This window comes from Apiospora phragmitis, assembly GCF_038363925.1.
Source record: "Apiospora phragmitis strain CBS 135458 chromosome Unknown utg000001l:1.0-2902119.0:1.0-2906034.0, whole genome shotgun sequence".
Lineage (NCBI taxonomy): Eukaryota > Fungi > Ascomycota > Sordariomycetes > Amphisphaeriales > Apiosporaceae > Apiospora > Apiospora phragmitis.
The window spans coordinates 73,240-91,770 of record NW_027117399.1 but is presented as its reverse complement, the minus strand read 5'-3'; the positions used below and the strand labels follow the sequence as shown (position 1 = coordinate 91,770).

The following is an 18,531-nucleotide window of genomic DNA, read 5'->3' as shown; positions in this document are numbered from 1 at the left end:
AATAATAACAATAGTCCGACTGCCGGTAAGACTTTTGTGTAATTGGTCACTATCGCTTCGATCGCTAAATACACCTCTAACAGTGTGGGCCAACGCGATACTTCAGTTCGTACTATTACCTGGGCGAGTTATATGTTCCGCGCCGCGTGGCCTATCACCGTCCGATGATATCTGATCTTTGAATTGATCTAGAATCTGTCCCCTCCGTCAACGGTATATTTGGTGGTCAAGGGGATAATATGTATGTTTCTGGTAAAACCGAGCTAATGCAGTGGCTCCAAAAAGTCAACTGTGAAGCCCGCATAATGGGTGGCAATGGAGGGGTAGTACGCGGTGATGGTCGCGAAACCGTTCCATGGATGAATGACTTGGGCTGGCCGGTTGAATGCCGAGTCCAAGCGAGTAGAGCCTGAGAGATTGTTCTCAGGTGACCACGATATGGAGTTGAAACCCGGGGACCTGATCATATGGGTACGGTAGGCCGGTGGTACGGTATCGCTTGAAATGCGTCGGTAATCTAGCCGTGATCGAACGCGTCCGCTCTGATCGACGTTCAAGAAGGAAGCAAAATTGGAAAGCGATATGGTGCATTGTGTCAGACTCTATTTCAGGTACCAGAGTGCCCAAGATACACTTGTCTCATCCAGTGCGGCCCAGCTGCAGCCAAGATCACCCCAGCTGACCCTTTTGGTGTTCATGACGGGAGGGGCAGGTAATTAGCACGTACAGGTTATATGTTTACTTTCCCCTCATTGTTGATTATGCTGTGACACGCCAACTTTAATCGCCTTATCAAACCGGAGTCTGTCACTTGCTACAACCTTTCCGGACGCCATTCCGCACACACAAACTTCCTAGACAACGCTACCACGATCGCCATGACAGATACCGAGAAGGCGGAAGCGAGTATAGCTCTGCAGGGCGTGTTGGCCAGTCTCTCGGAAGCGGTGGATCGCGCCCAGCTGTACAGGAAGATTGATCACCGCATCATACCCTTGATGTTTCTGTGCTACTTCTACCAGTTTCTCGATAAGGTGAGTTCAAAAAGGGGGTTGGGGGAAACAGAAACAACAGTGCCTAAGTACCTAATCCATGCCCCTCCCATCCCCCGTTCCCTAGGTCGCCATCAACTACGCCAACGTGATGGGCCTGCAGCAGAGCCTAGGCATGCGCGGCCAGGACTTCAGCTGGATGGCCACGGCCTTCTTCCTCGCCTACGCGGTCGCCGAGTTCGGCCAGGCCTACCTGCTGCAGCTCTTCCCCGTCAGCAAGGTGCTGGGCCTCAACGTGCTCGTCTGGGGCCTCGTGCTGTGCTGCAGCGCCGCGGTCCACAACTACGCGGGCCTCGTCGCCCTGCGCGTCTTGCTCGGCGCCTGCGAGGCCGTCATCGTGCCCGCCCTCATCCTCGTCACGAGCACCTGGTACACTAAGCTGCAGGCCTGCGCCCGCACGGGCCTGTGGTACTGCAGCATCGGCGCGGGCCAGATCGCGGGCGGCCTCGTTGGCTTCGCGGCCCTGCACGGGCCGCCGCAGGACAGCAACAACGAGAAGGCCTATGTCCGCACCACGCTGGTGCTCGACTAGGGCGGCAGCCTCGCGGGGATCTACCTGATTAATTTCACCGTCGCCCCCACGGCCCTCGTGTTTAATCTCGTGTGGTCCAATACGTCGGGATATACCAAGAGGGTCACCTCTTTTGCGGCCATTGCGATTGGGTTTAGCATATCCAACATAATCGGCCCTCAGGTCAGTCTCTCAATCTTTGAGGCGAACAACTATTAAGCTTTTGCATTGATTACTGCCTAAGGCCGCCCGTTCTAATCCATTCTGCAGACCTTCCAAGACCGCGAAGCACCCGGCTACGTCAGCGCCAAAACTACCATATGTGCAACCAACGGCGCCGCCATCTTCGTCACCATCTTCCTTCGAATAATATACGGACGCCGTAATCGCCTGACGGAAAAAGTCCGAGACGATCAGTTGGCGGCATTGGCCAGGAAGAAACTGCGGTGGAGGCTTTGATTGCCGATGAAGATCTGACGGATCGCCAGAACCCTGCCATCCGCTATCTCTACTGAGTAAGAGGAATATATAGCCGTTGCCGTAGGAACTTGATTGTCCTACTATCTGTTCAATCACTAACAATAACTGGAGGATCGCTTCGCCTCACCACCTGGGAATCCTCGCTCGCGTTAAGTACGTGCTCGCCGATAAACGCCTTGCGACTCAGCACCACCACGGACGCAGTGCGGCGCCGCATCTCGTGTTCATATGCGTCAATGGCTTCTTTCTGAGTCTTTTCCCCCTTGTGGATAGAGGTGATGGCTTGGACGAGGCGATAGGCGTTGAGGATCCCGTGGTTCATGGCGTCGCCCCGGCTCAAGACCATGGGGTGCGCGGCGCTGCCGGCCAGCGTCACCAAACCGCCGTGATTGTCCCAGGCTCGATCCGGAACCCAGTCCACGAGCTCCAATTCCTTGATCTTGACATCGTCGCCGATGTCTTGGATGACGCGCGCGAAGGTGGGGGACAGGTCAGCTGCTTTGACCCGCATCTGCTTGAGCCTGTCGCTGTTGGACTCCGGGATTTCATCCTCATCTACTAGCCGTAGCCACGAAAGCGTTAGTTGAACATTGTAGATTTCGCTCGATAACATGGCGGTACCATTGGAGCAGGTATTATTCGTGCAGGGCATGTCGAGAATAGAGAACCGCATGTTCGTGCCCGTGATCGGGTGCGACCCCTGACTATGAGATGGTCCAGGTCTCGTAGAGGCGCGACTTCTGCTTCCTTCATGTGCAGTATTGTCGTCACCATGCGCACTGGTAACCGGTGGTTTTCGCATCCTTCCGAGTCTAGAAAACGCCGGGTGTTCGAATGCCTGCCCTCAGCACCAATCATCAGTTGGCCTAGCATAGTACCGTAGCTCTTTCTGACGGCACGGACGGTGTTGGAGAAAGATTCTGGGAACGGACGCAAGATCGTAGTTCTCAAATGCACGTGTTGCTTCCTCAGCAACAGATCCAGCAGCGCTTGCCGGAAGAATCTGCTCCGCTTGTCGTAAGGGATCTTGAACTTGGCTTCTTCGGTGGCCAGATTGAGGAGCATGACGTTGCCCGTATCGTGGAGGCCAGCTGCAGGGTCCACCTGAGCTGTGTGTAGCTGGGCCAAGGTGTCGGCGTCGAGGAGGCGCTCCAGATATGGTCGAGCCCAGTCGATAGTGATGGCCCACTCTTGCGATCGAATGATGGCGGCCCGCTCGCGCTCGAGAACCTGACTGGGTATGTTCTCCTTCTGCAGGCCGAGGGCTATGACCAAACCCACAATGCTGGTACCGACGATGAGTACGGGCTGGACTGCTGATTGTGGAATTCAATGAGGATGACGAACAACCCACAGTGGTTGTTCGTACGCTTCAGATTCTCAGTAGGTATTCCATCTTTGATTTCATACTGAGTACTCGTCCAAGGCTTTAGAGGGTGTTTATTCCAGGGTATAGGTAGTTAATCTATGGTTGGGCTGAGCCTTGATTCGAGTTAGCCTTTTCTCCTACGAAACCTCGAAGCTTTTTAATCAGGAGGAGCAGTGCAGGCAGGTGCTATCCAGATGAATGGAATATCCCGATCGTCTAACCTAACCTTAGTCAGTTTAGCCACCCGTTTATTCATCCATACCCCGGTTGCCAAGAAGGCCTAAGCCACACTTGGCTCGAACCGTTCTTGCCGTTGCACCGCCACAACGTCCAGATGCCTTAGTCAGACCTGAGACGTAGCTTCTAAACAAACTTCCCCCCCCCCCCCAATCATTAGCCCCTATTTTCATCATAAATCACATTCCTCAGGTGCACCCTCCACTTTGATTTGCTTTCATTGCTACCGTACCGAGTACCTGGTATCACAGTTCACAAGTCGCATCCACTGCATAAAAGAGGGAGTTGCGACCACACGTACAGCAGAGGAGAGCGGCCAAAAGCCCCACCAGCCCGCCGCCATGCCTTCGATGCTTGCGACGGCGCTGCAGAACACATGCATTAAAGCCGCCGCCAACTTGACCGCACAGCTCGCCTCCAGATGGCATGCAGAGGGCACGCCCGAGCCGTTGGACAAGCAGCGCATCCTCGAGTTCGCCTTCTTCGGCTTCATCGGCGCCCTCATCGGGTACGAGTGGCACCACGCCCTGGAGCGCCACTTCCCCACGCGCACGCGCACCTTCAAGCGGCGGCGGCCCGCCGCGGCCTCCGATAACCTCGAGAAAGGCCGCGACCCCGAGGAGAAGCCCGCGGTGGCCGAGGCCAACAGCGGCAGCTGCAGTCATGGCAGTGGCAGCAGCAGCGGGGACCTGAAGATCAGCTACCGCAACGTCGCGGCCAAGCTGCTCCTGGACCAGACCGTCTCGCTGAGCCTCATGATCACGCTCTTCCTGATCGTCACCAATATCCTACGCCTGCCGACGCTGGCCCTCGTGTTCGGCGTCGTGCGCCGCAAGCTCTGGGGCCTCCTCCGCGCCGGCTGGACCATCTGGCCGGCCGTCGGGCTCGTCAACTTCCTCTGGGTCCCCGTGCGCTCGCGCGTCCTCGTCGCGTCCTGCGTCGGCTTCGGCTGGAACATCTTCCTGAGCGTCATGGCGGCGCGGCACGCCGAGGAGCACAAGACCCTGGGGTTGAGCGTGGTCGGCACGGGTGGAGGAGTAGCCGGTGTGGGCATGGGAGTGGGCGCAGGAGGTGGAGCAGGTGGCAGGTGAGGCGGTTAGTGCGGAAGCGGTGCCGTCTGGGTCAAGAAGGCTAGTCGATCTGATATACGTCCTGCTCATACAATCGCCCTGGCGGGAATGGTGAAGGCGTTAAGGTTGCACTGCAGGATAGCGAATAGTCTTTTGTGGCATCTTCCCAGTACAAAATCTTCTATTCACGGACATATGGTTCGAGTTTACCTGGATGACGATTGAGCATAACACTAATAAACATGCTTCACAGCAGATAATAACCGTCCAGAGGAGCACCAGTCCGATGTATATTCAGCCAGTTGTACGTACCCCCTTTGTATTGGTAAAGCCATTACCTACTACCACTTGTTTCTAGTGTGTATTTCAGATGGTACTCGAGTTTCCAGAGGAGGTAGGGGTCTGTTTCCACGTGTTGCCTTGCTGGAAGTCTACACTCAGCCTCCCAGAGGGTGGGCAGTAGCTGTTCAGAAAACGTCCATCCTCGCCAAGTCTTCTCGTGTCCTCCCACTCGTTGAATGTAGTGAGCAAGTCTTGCTGGAATTGTCGAGCCCTGGCGCGGAGCCCTCTTGGCTTCGTGGATACGGGCGGTCTCGCCGCTTCTCTACGCACTCGCTGCTCATCTGATTCGCGTACCGAATGTTCCCGATGAGCAAACAAAGACCGGAAAGAGATGAGACATCCGATTGTAAACGCTAGTGGAGGGAAATCATTCAGCACAAGCTTCGTCAGTGGGAAGGAAAGAGAGCTTGCCAACGATATATTATTATTAATAATACGCCGTAGGCCGAAGGCCTTCGGTATATCTACCTAGTTCCTCGTGTAATAAACCGTGCCGAAGCTGGATTAAAAATACACGCTACCAATATCGTAAAAACCTACCTCACGTGCTCGACGTTACCATGCTGGTTCTCACCCACCAGCCTAATAACCCTTGCTTTAGGGCCTAAAGAGATTATCCAGGTTCAGGTGGTCCCCCGATCTCCATTGCCAGCTTATACAGCGACAGTCGACCGGTCCGTAGAAGCCACTTTGCGATAACCTTCGCCGTATCTTTTCCTATAGTAAGCGTCGCTAGATCGCGACGAGTTCGCAGCGGACTAGGTGCTAGCTGTCTTGTTAGCTGCTCTTGCTTTCCTTCGAAGTCCTTGCAGTATAGGATTAGGTGTTCAGCTGTCTCCCGCCCTTCACCGCAGTTACATAGCGGCGTCGGGACGTCTGGAACCCGGCAGGTGAACAGGAACGACTTGAGCCCTATTCTTCCAGTGCGTGCTTGCATTAGGACCGACGCTTCGTGCTTGAGCATATCGTCGTAGCGACGGCACGCTCCCCAGTCTGGCGGCGACTCTGCAGCTAGTTCGCGGCGGCCTCGCGTAGGAGTGACGGCATGGAACCATCTTCGTTCCCATTTCTCTTTGAGCGCTTGTTCGACCGTTTGACCGCCTAGCCATTGTTTAGCTGACGCTAGTTGAGCGTCGCTTGGCCATGGAGTCGCAGGGACTTCGCTGGTGGCCCTTTGGGGTCTCCTTTGTCTCCTCCTCCTTGCGCTTCGTTCGTTGTTGATGATTTCTGCCGCCTTTATACAGGCGCCACGTAGGAGCTGCAGCTTCCCGGTAGCCTCCGTGCGTATTTCGAAGCTAGCCGCCCTCGCACTTAGATAGAGGTCGAGGGGGAGGAACTGCCGCTTTAGTCTCTAGGTAGCATTGGGGGGTTGCCTTGTATGCCCTTGTCACGGTCCGGAGACAGGAGTTCTGGACTGTTATAAGGCTGAGGGCTGGCTTGCCAACGATATATTCGATGCCAAACCAAAACCGAATCCAGGTGATGTTCATTTGTTTTATCTCGCCTTCCGAGACAGGAGATCTGCCTAATATGCATCCTCGGATTATGGTCACGGCGATGGTGAAAGCCACGAGCCCGAAGATAGCCGAAAGTGCAAGCTTCTTTCGTACGCTTACCCTAGTCGCCCAAAGAATCCAGATGGGAAACGCCATGACTGCAAATGCACCTTTAGCATATGCTGATGTCTTGAAATGGAGGAGAGAAGTATGCTGGCTCAGCGCATCTCCAGTGGCGTCAAGAATGCAGGAGATTTTCGCAGCGTTTTCATCTGCGATGGCCGAATTGATGTTGTTGCAAGTAGCAAAGACGACCTCGGCGGGTGGTATGAGACACCTGATATAAACAAGACCAAGGACCGTGCCTAAAGCAGCGAAGTCGAAAGCCAGGACAACCCACCAGGTGATCCGATATTTGGGAACGTGCTTGCCAATTCGGCGAAAAGAAGAGCATGAAATTCAACTTGATAAGCCAGATGCCGACATAGTTAAGGCAAGCACCCAAACCACTAAGCCGTCCTACCAGATAAGCAGCTACCTAAACTTAACACTAAACCATATCGTAACCTAAGTTTATTTTATTAATAATTATTTAAAAAGAAATGGGAAAATTATAAATTTAATGAGTTTTAATTTTGATATAGTTAATAATATTAAAATCGTTTTTCGAATTTAAATTAATAATTTAAATCGGTTTAAAAGCTTTTTTAAAAGAAATTACATTATTAATTTTTTATTAATTAACGTACCCCACGGTTTAATTTCCTACACGGTCTAATTTCTCACTTCTTTAAACGTTATATAATAATATATAATTAATTTTATTATAACGTTTAAAATTAATTAAAACTATTTAGAATCGTTTTTATTAAATATTTTTACGTTATTCTAACAGGTGCACGTATTATGCCCGGGCTCCCCGTAAATTTTTTAGCGTTACGAGCGCGTTTTAAGCTTTCTTATATAACTATTACTCCGGCGCGATTTATTTTATAATTATTTATTAACGTTCTTTTAAAACTATAAGTCTTTTTTATCTTATATACGAAATAATCTTTTATTTTATAGCAGTTTTTTTTTCGTACCACGGCGTCGGCTAAGTATTTTATTTATTTTCTTGTAATACGCTTACCTTACTTTTTAAAAGAGCGAGCCGGTATATAACCTACGTTATACCTTTTATAATCTAGTTAAACCTAATTAAAATAAACGTCGAAGAGTTATTTTAATACTATATAATACGGTTTTAAACGTATTCGGTTTAAGATTAAGCTTTAATTAAGTTAGTTAAGGTTTTTAATTTTTAAGGAATAAATAGGCCGAAAAACGTCCCCGGAAGTATTAAAGTACGTAGTTTTATATTTAACTATAAAATAATATATTCCGGGTTATATAAAACGAGTCTTATTTTTTAAAAACTTTTTTATATATTTAAAACGGTAAAAATCGCTTAGAACGCTTTTAAAAACATCTGTAAAAAATATTCCTTTAAGATATAAATAATATACGCTCGTATAAAACCTTTTTAATATATGAAAATAGCCGAAATTAAAAGGTTAAAGCTTATACGACGAATAAATAAGTATATAAAGTATAATAATCGAATTCTTTTTATAATAAAGCTCGAAAGTTATCGAGTAATAACTTTCGTAGCTATTTAAGACTAAAAGGCGATAACAACCTTTCGTATAAAACTTAATATATTAATTAAAATATAGAATTTAATCCTTGCCTTTTTTATTTATAAATTAATTATTTTTAATAATTATAATTACTTAATCCTGTAATAATAAGCTGTTTTCGTATTAAAAAAAGAGGTACGTTTTTCCGGTAAAAATAATACATAAAAGGATAACGTAACCGTATAATCCGACGCCTTAAATAACTATAACTTATTCCCGGTTTTTTTATTATATTACCCTAGTCTTTTTAATATTAATTAAAAGTAGTAATAATTATTTTAAACGAGATTTAATTTATAAAAAAGCCGGTTTCGTTAAAATTATAAATATTCTTTTTATTAAATAAGCTTTCGTACGTATATACTATTTCCGAGTTTAATCGAGGTTATATCGTTATATTTTATTATTTATATTTATCTTTTAATAGCTACGAGGGGTATCGTATACCCTCTTTATAAAATAAGAAAGGGGTTCGTACGCGTAAATACGTAACACCCCTTTTAAAATAATATAGATATTTAGCTGTTCTAATATTAGCAGTTTTCTATTTTAGTAATAGAGTTAGCTTATTCCCCTTTTTAAATACGAGCCTTCCCTTTATAAAGGTCTCGTACGATTAAGTTACTCTAATCCGGTATTTAATACCTATTTAAACCGTATAAGTAATATTGTACCTTTTTAATATTAATTCGGTTAAGTAGTAGGTCTTTTCGAATAGTTATTTTAGTCGGCCGAAAATAGTAATAATAACTAGGGCTCCGTCGTATATTAAGCGTTACTGTTAAATGGGCTTTCGTACGTACGTACAGGTTCCGGGTTTAATCGGGGTTATATTGCTGTAATCTGTTATTTATTATCTATCTTTAGTACGAGCTGCGAGGGGTATCGTATGCCCCTCTTAATAAAACTAAAAAGGGGTTCGTACGCGTAGGCACGTGGCACTTATTTTAGAGTAATATAGAAAACCTTAGTTCCTGCTGTTCTAATAGTTACACCTTGTTAAGAACTGCTTTTATTAATTTTATAAATTAATATTCTTTTATACCGTTTAAATTCTTTTCTCTTTTTTTATATTTTTTCTTTTCTTATTCGCCGTGCGAGTCTAGCTTTTTAACGTACGCCTCGACGCGTACGGTAATAATATTCGTTGAAATTATCTTATTTTTAAAATTTTAATTAATTACATCTCGACTTATTTACTTTTTAATCGTACGATAATAATCCCTATTTAATTTACGAAATACTATATCTTTAAGAGGGCGACGACTTTATTTTAATCGGTCTTATTATTATAAATAGCTCGGCTTAGAGGGATATCGTACTTTATAACGTACGCTGGACTAAATAATCGTACGGTCTAGTCCGGCGGTACCGGAGTTAGAAAAAAAGGGACGATATCTTACGACGTTTAAATACTTAAAAATCTAGGGGTAAACGTCGGGCTTAAAATATCCCGTAATATCGCGAATAATTACTCCGTACGGAAACCGGGTAACTCTCGCTTAGGCGGCGGTTATTCGATTATTTGTTCTCGAGAAGAGTATAGAATATCCCTTTTTCGGGTTTCTAAAGTCGGTTTTATCGGTCGGTCCTATTAATAAGTAAAAGCGGCCGGTAATACTAGACTTACGAGCTTATTTTTAAAAGATTCATTTACCGGTATATTAATTCTATTTCCTTCGAAGTAATAATAAAGCTCTTTTTAAAACGTACAGTTAATTTAACCGAAATAATATTCGGTTTATTTTTCGAATTTTATATTAAATAAGTACCCTAACCACTTAGCCGTCCTACCACATAAGCAGCCACCTAAACTCAATACCAGACCATATCGTAACCCAAGTTTATTTTGTTAATAACTATTTGAAAAAAACCGGAAAAATATAATCTTATCGGATTTCTACTTCAATACAACTGATAATATTAGAATTACTTTCGGAATCAGAGTTGATAGCATAGATCGTCTCATCTTCCCCTGATTCATCTCGGGGGTTATACTGCTGGCCTGTCATTCCATCCTTAACTGCCATCACATCCTGTATCGTAATAAAGGCCCGATTAGGGTCTTTAATTACCGACGGGTCTTAAGCTTACGTACTTTATCCAACTCAGCCTGTAAACGGTCCCTCTCTTGTTCTAATCTAGTTAACTAGGCGTTTAAAAAGTTAAGCCCCTTTCCGAGCTTACGGAATAGTAGCCTCCTATAGGTACTATTAAGTTAAACATCTTTATTACGAGCTAGGGCTTCGATTTAACGTATATATCGGGAGCTAGTAGGTGTAGGCGCTTCCCGGATAAGTGTTTACTAGTCGTTAAGTTGTTTAAGGCCTAAAGGGACCACTTTTTAACCGCGGCCTTGTTCGTATTTACGTAGCCGGGAGTTTAGGGGCTTGGAGATGTCTCGTAGGTAGATCCCGGTAGCCCGCCACCCGTTAGCTATCACCCTGGGCTTAAAAGCTGACTCCCGGGCTCGATATTATACCTAAATAAAGTTAGCCTTACTTACGTTTATATTAAATGTTAATTAATAACGGAATATTAAAGTATTTTAAACCTTTCGCTTTAAAACCGAAAAAGGACTTAAATTTAAAAATTATAATATATAAGAAATATATACCGGTAAATATATTAACTAAACTTTATTAATTATATATTTCGTTATAAAATAGTTTTATACGTAATTCCCGTAGCCGTTTAAAATAAGTAGCCGTTATTGCTCCGGGTTTTCCGGTTTCGTTCGTAATAAGTAAATATTTCGTAACTATATTATCGCTAGCTCGTTATTAATTTATCCTTTAGGTAAATAGGCGAATAACTAGTTTTAAAAATTTATATATAGGTTATAAAAATTATCGCCGCGGTTTAAAAACTATTACTATTATATATTAATACCTTTAAAAATAATTAAAAAGGGAAAAATAATATTATTTATATTTATAAACTTTATAATAATCGTTTACTCGTAATAAGCGGTATTCTAAATAAAGATCTTAATTAATTTAATTAAATTAATTATATAGTAATTATTATTAAAGCTTATAATGCTATTAATTTTATTTATATTATAAATAAATCGGGGGGGAATATCCTTAATAAAATCCTGCTTTAAAAAAAAAAAAAAAGCTGGATATTCTTTTTAGATATGTAGTAGACGCGTCGAAAGTCTATCGTCATAGTAAGTATAGTTTTAAGGTTGGGGTGACGGGCGATGAATCGCTTTACCCAGTGGATTCCAAAGGGCAAGGCGGGCTGGTCCGTTTTGAATAGCCGGGCGACGAATAGCCGGAACACGTTATACTTAAGGGCAAGGCCTAGCTGCGCCTATCGGATAGCCTAGGTCTTAAGATATTCCTCCTAGGCGGAAGAGAGGGTCCTAACGGACTCCTTAGACTCAGTCCGGGTCGGTTTGCCCCTAATTCTGTCGCGTAAGGTGGCTCGGGGTACCTTAAGTCTCTTAGAAGCTGCACGTTCCGACTCGCTAGCTTGTACGGCTAAAATGGTACGCTAAATGGCGGATTCGGGGACTGGGATGGGCATAGCTAAAAAGCGCGAGAAGTGACGATTTTGGTAATATCCTCCGATTATTAATAAGGGGGTTAGGGGGCTTCGCTTATCGGTAATTAATTTAGGTAGCTGCTTATGTAGTAGGACGGCCAAGTGGTTAGGGTACTTACTTTTTAAAAGAAAGTTCTTTTTATTTTTAATATATAATATTTTAAAAAGTATCGTATAAAGTACGTTATAAATAGTTCGAGTATTATTTTTTTAAAAAGTATATTTAAAGGTTCGAGTTTTTAAAAAACGAGGTTAACGTTTTTTTTTAAAATTATTAAAAAGATTTAAGTATTTTAAAATACTTTTTCGTACGTAAATAGTTCGAGGTTTAAAGTTATCGGTCTATCTAATTTCGATATATCCGGGCTCGGTCTCGATTCGCGGACCGTAATTAATTCTATTTTAATAAGGGTTATTATTTTATAAATCGTACGATAAGGTTATTTAAATATATAATTATATATAGCTTAATTAATTTCGCATATAATTCGAAACATAGTCTCCTTTTTATAATATATACTTAGGAAAAGGGGTTCTTCCTTATACGGTTAATTTAATTCGGCTCTTCCTCCGAATTTCTAACGGGCGGAAATTCTCGGGGCTCTTTAATACGGTCGCTATTAAATGGGCTCTCGTACGTACGGTGGTTCCGGTTTTAATCGGGGTTTAATCGTTCTTATTTTATTATTTATATTTATCTTTACTGCTAGCTACCAGGGGTATCGTATGCCCCTCTTTATAAAATAGAAAAGGGGTTCGTGCGCGTAGGTACGTAGCACCCTTTTTAAAGTAATATGGATAGCTTTAGTTCCAGCTGTTCTAACAGTCGCCTTTATATCGATAAGGGTATAAAACCGTCTTTTTATTCTTATTAATTTATAATTATTTTATATAATTACTAATTAATATTAAATAAGTTTTCGTACGTATATATAAATAGGTTCCGGGTTTAATTAAGGTTATATTATTATATTTTATTATTTATTTTTATTGTTAATACGAGCGACGAGGGGCATCGTATGCCCCTCTTAATAAAATTAAAAAGGGGTTCGTGCGCGCAGGTACGTGGCACCTATTTTAGAGTAATATAAAAAACCTTAGTTCCTGCTATTTTAACACTTATAGTTTTAAAAAGATATTAATAAATAGTTATAAAACGAATCGCGTCGGAGGAGTTATTATATAAAGACGTCTGAGACGCGTTCACAACGCTATAGAATTTATAGAGAGCCCGGGCATAATACGCGCACTTATTAAAATAATATAGAGGTATTTAAAGATAAAGATTCCGATTAACTTTAATAAATTATATTCGCTATAATAATTTTAATTTATACTTTATTATATTTAGTCTTAAAAATTAAGTAATTCGCTTATATAATTATTTCGCTTATAAGTGTAACGAACGCTATCCGGGTTTTAAAAAAAAACCTAGTAAAACGTACTAGGGTTTATATTAATAATACGAGAGAGTATCTAAACGTGCGATAAAAGTCCGCTTTTATCGATACAATAGGTAATAGTTCGTAAGAACGAAAATAATTAAGGTGTATAAATTTAAAAGTATTTATAATAAAGTCGTTAAAGCTGTTTACTTTAACGTTGGAGACCCACCTTCGGCGTCCCCCCTGCTTCGGAGCCCCTCTCAGCCAGTTCGTTCAAATCAACCCCTTCAATTCAACATCGCCCATCTAGCTCGTCCTTACTGCAATAACAATACAAGAGCCAGCCTCACTAATTTCACTATCGCTCTCTTCATTAGAAGCAATTTCAGCTTCTCTAATAATTATTTACGTACGCTGTATATCTTCGATTATAGCGAACCTCGAATTCGGGCTTAAATCTACCTTCCTCCGTTTCCTCGGCCTTGCAGCCTCCAGTTGAGCCTGGAGTGCTTCAACCTGCCTCTCCAGGACGGCCACCTGTACGTCCTTCTCATCGAATGCTTTCCGGACCTTTCGGAACAGTTGCCGTTATGTAACTGTATTCTTTTCCAATAGGTTAGCAAGCCGGACTTGCTCCTTAAATTCAACCGACTTCCTTAAGGTCGACTAAATAATATCCGAACCACGAATTATATTCCGGGGCGTATAAAAGGCCTTACTAAACCCTTTAGGCTCCGTACGAGCCGGATTAGATATCGTATAGAGGGTATTTCTAACTAAAAGCGGGCTTAGTAGTAGTTTTATTATACTTACCGGCCAAAGGCCGGCTACCCTCTAGCCACTTCGGATATTCTGGCCCGAGAGTGCTTCTAAACGGGCCTTTTAATAGCATTAAAGGAAGTATCGCTTGCCGATTACCGTTAAGTTCGAGAATTGGTTTATATTTCCGAGTACCTTCCGGTACGCCGTCTTTAAAGGGCTAAAAACAGCTAGATCGAGGGGTTGTAGGACGTAGAACGTATAAGGGGGTAAAAAAAGAAGACGAATACGATAAAGGAAGCATAAATATATAAAATCGGTCGTTATATGGCTTCCGTAGCCGTCTACGACGAGTAAACGGTATTCCGAAGGGTCTTCCGGGGCGGTATTCGGGATAAAGACTTTCTCGAGCCATTCGACGGCCGTTTCATCCGTTATCCATCCATTTTCCGTCGCGGTGAATTACTAGTCCCTAAAAGGGCCTAAATTAAGAGGGAACTATTGTTATTAGACGGTTTTACCCTTAAAAATAACCAACGGAGGGATCGTACGCCCTAGAACTGATATATATTCGATAAAGGAGGTCCAAGCTTTCGACCCAGGCTGTTTCTTTCGAATAGACCGGTTTTTAAAACTTCCGAATACTAGACCGTTCGATCCGATACTTTCGAGGACCCCTGCTTTATCTATATTATAACGGTTAATTAGCTTAATCTCCCGGATGTTAAGTTGTTCGAGCCGCTAAAACCAGGACCGAATTACCTTAACGGAAGCGCTATTAACACGTTTTGAATCGATAGCTCGAGCCCTTAGGACCTCTATAATAAGATTCCTTCGTATAAAGGCCTGGAGCCATTTCTTCCCGATTGGATTGGGGTCCCCTTGGGCTCGGAGGATGCGCTCGGCGAATTCTCGTACTTGGGCGTGCGTTGGAGGAAGCCCCAGAGCCTGCTGGGCGATAATCCATAATGACAAGTGCTTTTCTTGGTTAGGACTAAGTCTCTAGAGATTAGCTGCACCTTCCGATCTGGACTGTTAGCCGTTAATTCGGTTCCGGAGTGTTAACTCGGGAATACCGTATTCCCGAGCAGCCCGCTTAATTAGAGCGCCGTTTCCGATATAATTTAACGCTTCCTAGAGCTCGTTTTCGAAATACTGCTTCATTATTAATTATTGGTACCGTATATAAAGTTTGAAGGAAAACTACTAAGAATTGGTGGAGGAATTAGAAATAATTAAAAGGGTTGAAAAATCCGGTGGCTGGTTGACAGGGGCTCCGAAGCAGGGGGGGCGCCGAAGGTGGGTCTCTAACGTTATTAATAAATTAGATTAATATTTAAATTAATTATTAAAATAAAGGGTATTTATATAAAATATATAAGAAACGTTTATAGTTATATATTTAACCCTTTTTTTATTAATCCGTTATTGCTTAGTGATCTCGTTTAAGCGCGCTCGGCGTTACTTAGTGATCTCTTTTAATCACGCTTTACGCTGCTTAGTGGTCTCGCCTAAACGTTCGTCGCGTTACGTAACTTGTTAACGGCCGCCGTTATTTATAAGCGTATTCGTTTTATTATTAAGCGAAGTGGTGTTATTATTACTCGTTATTAAAAAAGGTCTAGTTTTATATTAATATAACTAGCGGTGCGGTCTATAATTATAATATTATAGCCTAGCCGGGGTATAATAGTTTATAACGAACGTTATTTAAGTTTTAAAAGAAACCTAGTAAGACGTACTGGGGTTTATATTAATAATACGAGAGAGTATCTAAACGTGCGATAAAAGTCGCTTCTATCGCTATAATAAGTAATAACTCGTAAAAACAAAGGTAACTAAGGCGCGTAAACTTCGAAAATATTTATAATAGTTTCGTTAAGGCTGTTTACCTTATTAATAAGTTAAGATTAATACTTAAATTAATTACTAAGGTAAAGAGTATTTATATAAAATATATAGGGAACGTCTACCGTTATATATCTAATCTCTTCCTTACTGATCCGTTGGATCGCCCGTTGGCTCACGGTGATCCTGTTGTTGGCTCACGGTGATCCATCCCTTGGATCACGGTGATCCATTCCAGTAGCTCACTTGGAGCGTCGTGATCCCGTGGCCCCTGGCTCACTGGCGGAGCGGTGATCCAGTCGTTCCTTGTCACGTGATACCTCCCTCGTTTCTCTCCTGGGTCGGGTCCATCCTTTCGTTGCCTGGGACATTTTTGTGGTTACGTGCTTCTGCAGTATGGGGGAGTTCATGTTGGTGTGGCTAGCAGTGCGGTCGGTGGCTGTAACGTCGTAGCCTGGTTGGGGCATGGTAAACCCGTTCCGGCGAGTGGGGTCTTGGCCGCATGGTTAGGTCGGGTTGTAACATAGTTCTATGCCGGTAAGTAGGGTTTTTAGCCGTATAATTAGGTCGGGTCGTAATATTATCCTTCCTCTTTTAATTACTTTATTTTAAAGCGTAAAACCGTATAAGTATTTTAACCGCCCGCTATCGTGGTTTTATAATAAATTCTTCCTTTTTTATCGCTTTTATTATAATATATATTTATTATAAATAATCGTATTAAAAAATTTCGAATTAAGCTTAATCGTTTTTCTACCGTTCGTTTCGCGGACTTTATCGAAGCTTTTTTTAAATTTAGTTTTAAAATTATACTTTATAATTACTATTTTATAAAAGGGTAGTTTTATATAATAATAAAAGGCGTTAATAAGTATAAAAAATATACTCGTACTAATTAAATATATAATAATACTAAGGTTTTATTATCTTCCTTATAACGTATATAAAACGAGCACGACCGCCTGTTTTAAAAAGAGTCCGCCGCGGAGGCTTATTTCTTAAAGCTTTAACGCTAAATTAACGAGGCCGTTACTCGTTTTATTCGTCTCTATAAATAGAAGGAGATAGCTCGTACCCAGGGGGTTAAATTAGTACAGCGTGGCTTACGTTCCCTGGACGAACTGGAAAAGCAAGAGCGTTAGGAGTCTGAGGCCGCTATAGCCGTTTAGGCTTAAGGGGGCTTTAGTATTATTAACTAGAACGCGACCGATTTCTCTTTTAAACCGATCCTTAAAGTTATTATTTAAACGTCCATAGCTTTTTAATAATATTTATTAAGTATTTTCTAAACTTTTAAGTGTTATCCTCTAATAAATACCTTTTCTATTAAACGAAGTATTAAAAGCCTCGTCCCTTTTTTCTTTTATCGATAATTCCGTTAACTTCGTATTTATATTAATCTATTTCGACTTTTAACTATATATCGATTAAGGTTTTCTCGGCCGCTAATTTAAATAATAAAATATAAAATATAAGGTATGTCTATATTATTTTAAGTAATAATAATCGGTAATTAGTTTTTAAAATAATTTTTACGATTTTAAATAGTCCGATCTTTTTAAAGTCTAGTTTATCGCTTGGTCGCTTTATTTTAATATTTCGTCGTAAGAGGTAAACTTTTTTTCCCTTTTTTAAAAGTTAGTCCCTTTAACCTTGTTTAATCGGCGTATCTTTTTATTCGTTATTAAAGAAAGGTAAGGTCTTACTATAATATAATTTAGAGTTCTTTTAGTTTTTCGACTTATATAATCGCGATTAGTATTAGCTCTCCTTTTAAAAGTTTTTTAATAATTTCTAGTTTATACCCGTAATTTACTCGGAATAGTAATATACGTATAGTTTTATTATCTACGTTACTATAAGCGAATTAAGCTATAAATAATAATTATACCTAGTTATTTTATTCGTAATTAACGTAGGAACGTAGTTATTACTTTAATATTTAGTTTATTTTTCCGTTTATTTATTTATTTAAAAGTAATAAGCTATAAATAATTTATACTTAATACCGAGTTATGTTATAAGTAATTTTTAGAATTTTATTATAAATAGCTTATCTCGGTCGGAAATAATCGTTTCTAATAATCTATACTAGCTAATAATGGTACGGAGGAAAGTATAGGCTAGATTATTAATATTACTAAACTCTTTATACGGTAAGAAATAGGTATAATTTATAAATTTATTCGTAATTATTAAGATGCTATCGTAATTAACCTTAATTAAAGGTTCCTTTAACGGGGGAATTTAATTATAAAATTAAGCGCGATCGTTTTTCACGCCCTATCTAGCGGTAGAATTAATTATAGTTCTTCGTACGGCTGGTATCTTACGGACTTAGTTTTACTATATAAATCGTACTTATTAATAACTTTAACCATAGTTAGCTTAAGGTTCTCGTAATTAAATTACTTAGTAATTCGTTTTTAGGTTTTAAATATCCCTTAATGTCTATATATAAGGTACTCGTGAAATTTTTTAATAAAGTCTTCACGATACCGTTTAAAAATATGGATTTTATTTCGATAAAAAATAAAGCCGTCATGGTTTTCGAGGTAATTCCTAGCGTAATTAATAGGGTTTAAGGTCCGACTAAATTATTAAAACTTAATAACCTAATCGTTATTATATTAAACGTGGCTCGTAATGTTTAATTATTATAATAATACGAGGTTACCGTCCTAGTTATACGTTAAAATCGTTCGTATCTCGAGTAAAACTTCTTCTTAATAATCTAGCCGCCGG

At 41.7% G+C, this 18,531-nt stretch overlaps 5 protein-coding genes across 5 annotated transcripts; 2 read left to right on the top strand and 3 right to left on the bottom strand.

The window, feature by feature from the left end:
• Positions 1-878: 878 nt before the first annotated feature.
• PG994_000023 (major facilitator superfamily domain-containing protein) lies at positions 879-1,584 on the top strand (the record flags this gene model as incomplete). Its single annotated transcript, XM_066851432.1, has 2 exons — positions 879-1,034; positions 1,120-1,584. 2 exons carry the CDS (start codon positions 879-881, stop codon positions 1,582-1,584), a joined length of 621 nt encoding a protein of 206 aa, XP_066722064.1.
• Positions 1,585-2,131: 547 nt separating this feature from the next.
• On the bottom strand, positions 2,132-2,716 carry PG994_000022 (uncharacterized protein; the record flags this gene model as incomplete). The annotated part of the gene is made up of 1 exon (XM_066851431.1): positions 2,132-2,716. The coding sequence occupies one exon, from the start codon at positions 2,714-2,716 to the stop codon at positions 2,132-2,134; it is 585 nt and encodes a 194-aa protein (XP_066722063.1).
• Positions 2,717-3,990: 1,274 nt separating this feature from the next.
• PG994_000021 (uncharacterized protein) lies at positions 3,991-4,740 on the top strand (the record flags this gene model as incomplete). Its single annotated transcript, XM_066851430.1, has 1 exon — positions 3,991-4,740. The coding sequence occupies one exon, from the start codon at positions 3,991-3,993 to the stop codon at positions 4,738-4,740; it is 750 nt and encodes a 249-aa protein (XP_066722062.1).
• A 934-nt stretch (positions 4,741-5,674) lies between these two features.
• Positions 5,675-6,713, bottom strand: PG994_000020 (uncharacterized protein; the record flags this gene model as incomplete). The annotated part of the gene is made up of 2 exons (XM_066851429.1): positions 5,675-6,397; positions 6,678-6,713. 2 exons carry the CDS (start codon positions 6,711-6,713, stop codon positions 5,675-5,677), a joined length of 759 nt encoding a protein of 252 aa, XP_066722061.1.
• A 7,357-nt stretch (positions 6,714-14,070) lies between these two features.
• On the bottom strand, positions 14,071-14,905 carry PG994_000019 (transposase; the record flags this gene model as incomplete). The annotated part of the gene is made up of 3 exons (XM_066851428.1): positions 14,071-14,339; positions 14,460-14,582; positions 14,857-14,905. 3 exons carry the CDS (start codon positions 14,903-14,905, stop codon positions 14,071-14,073), a joined length of 441 nt encoding a protein of 146 aa, XP_066722060.1.
• Between the last annotated feature and the right edge of the window lie 3,626 nt (positions 14,906-18,531).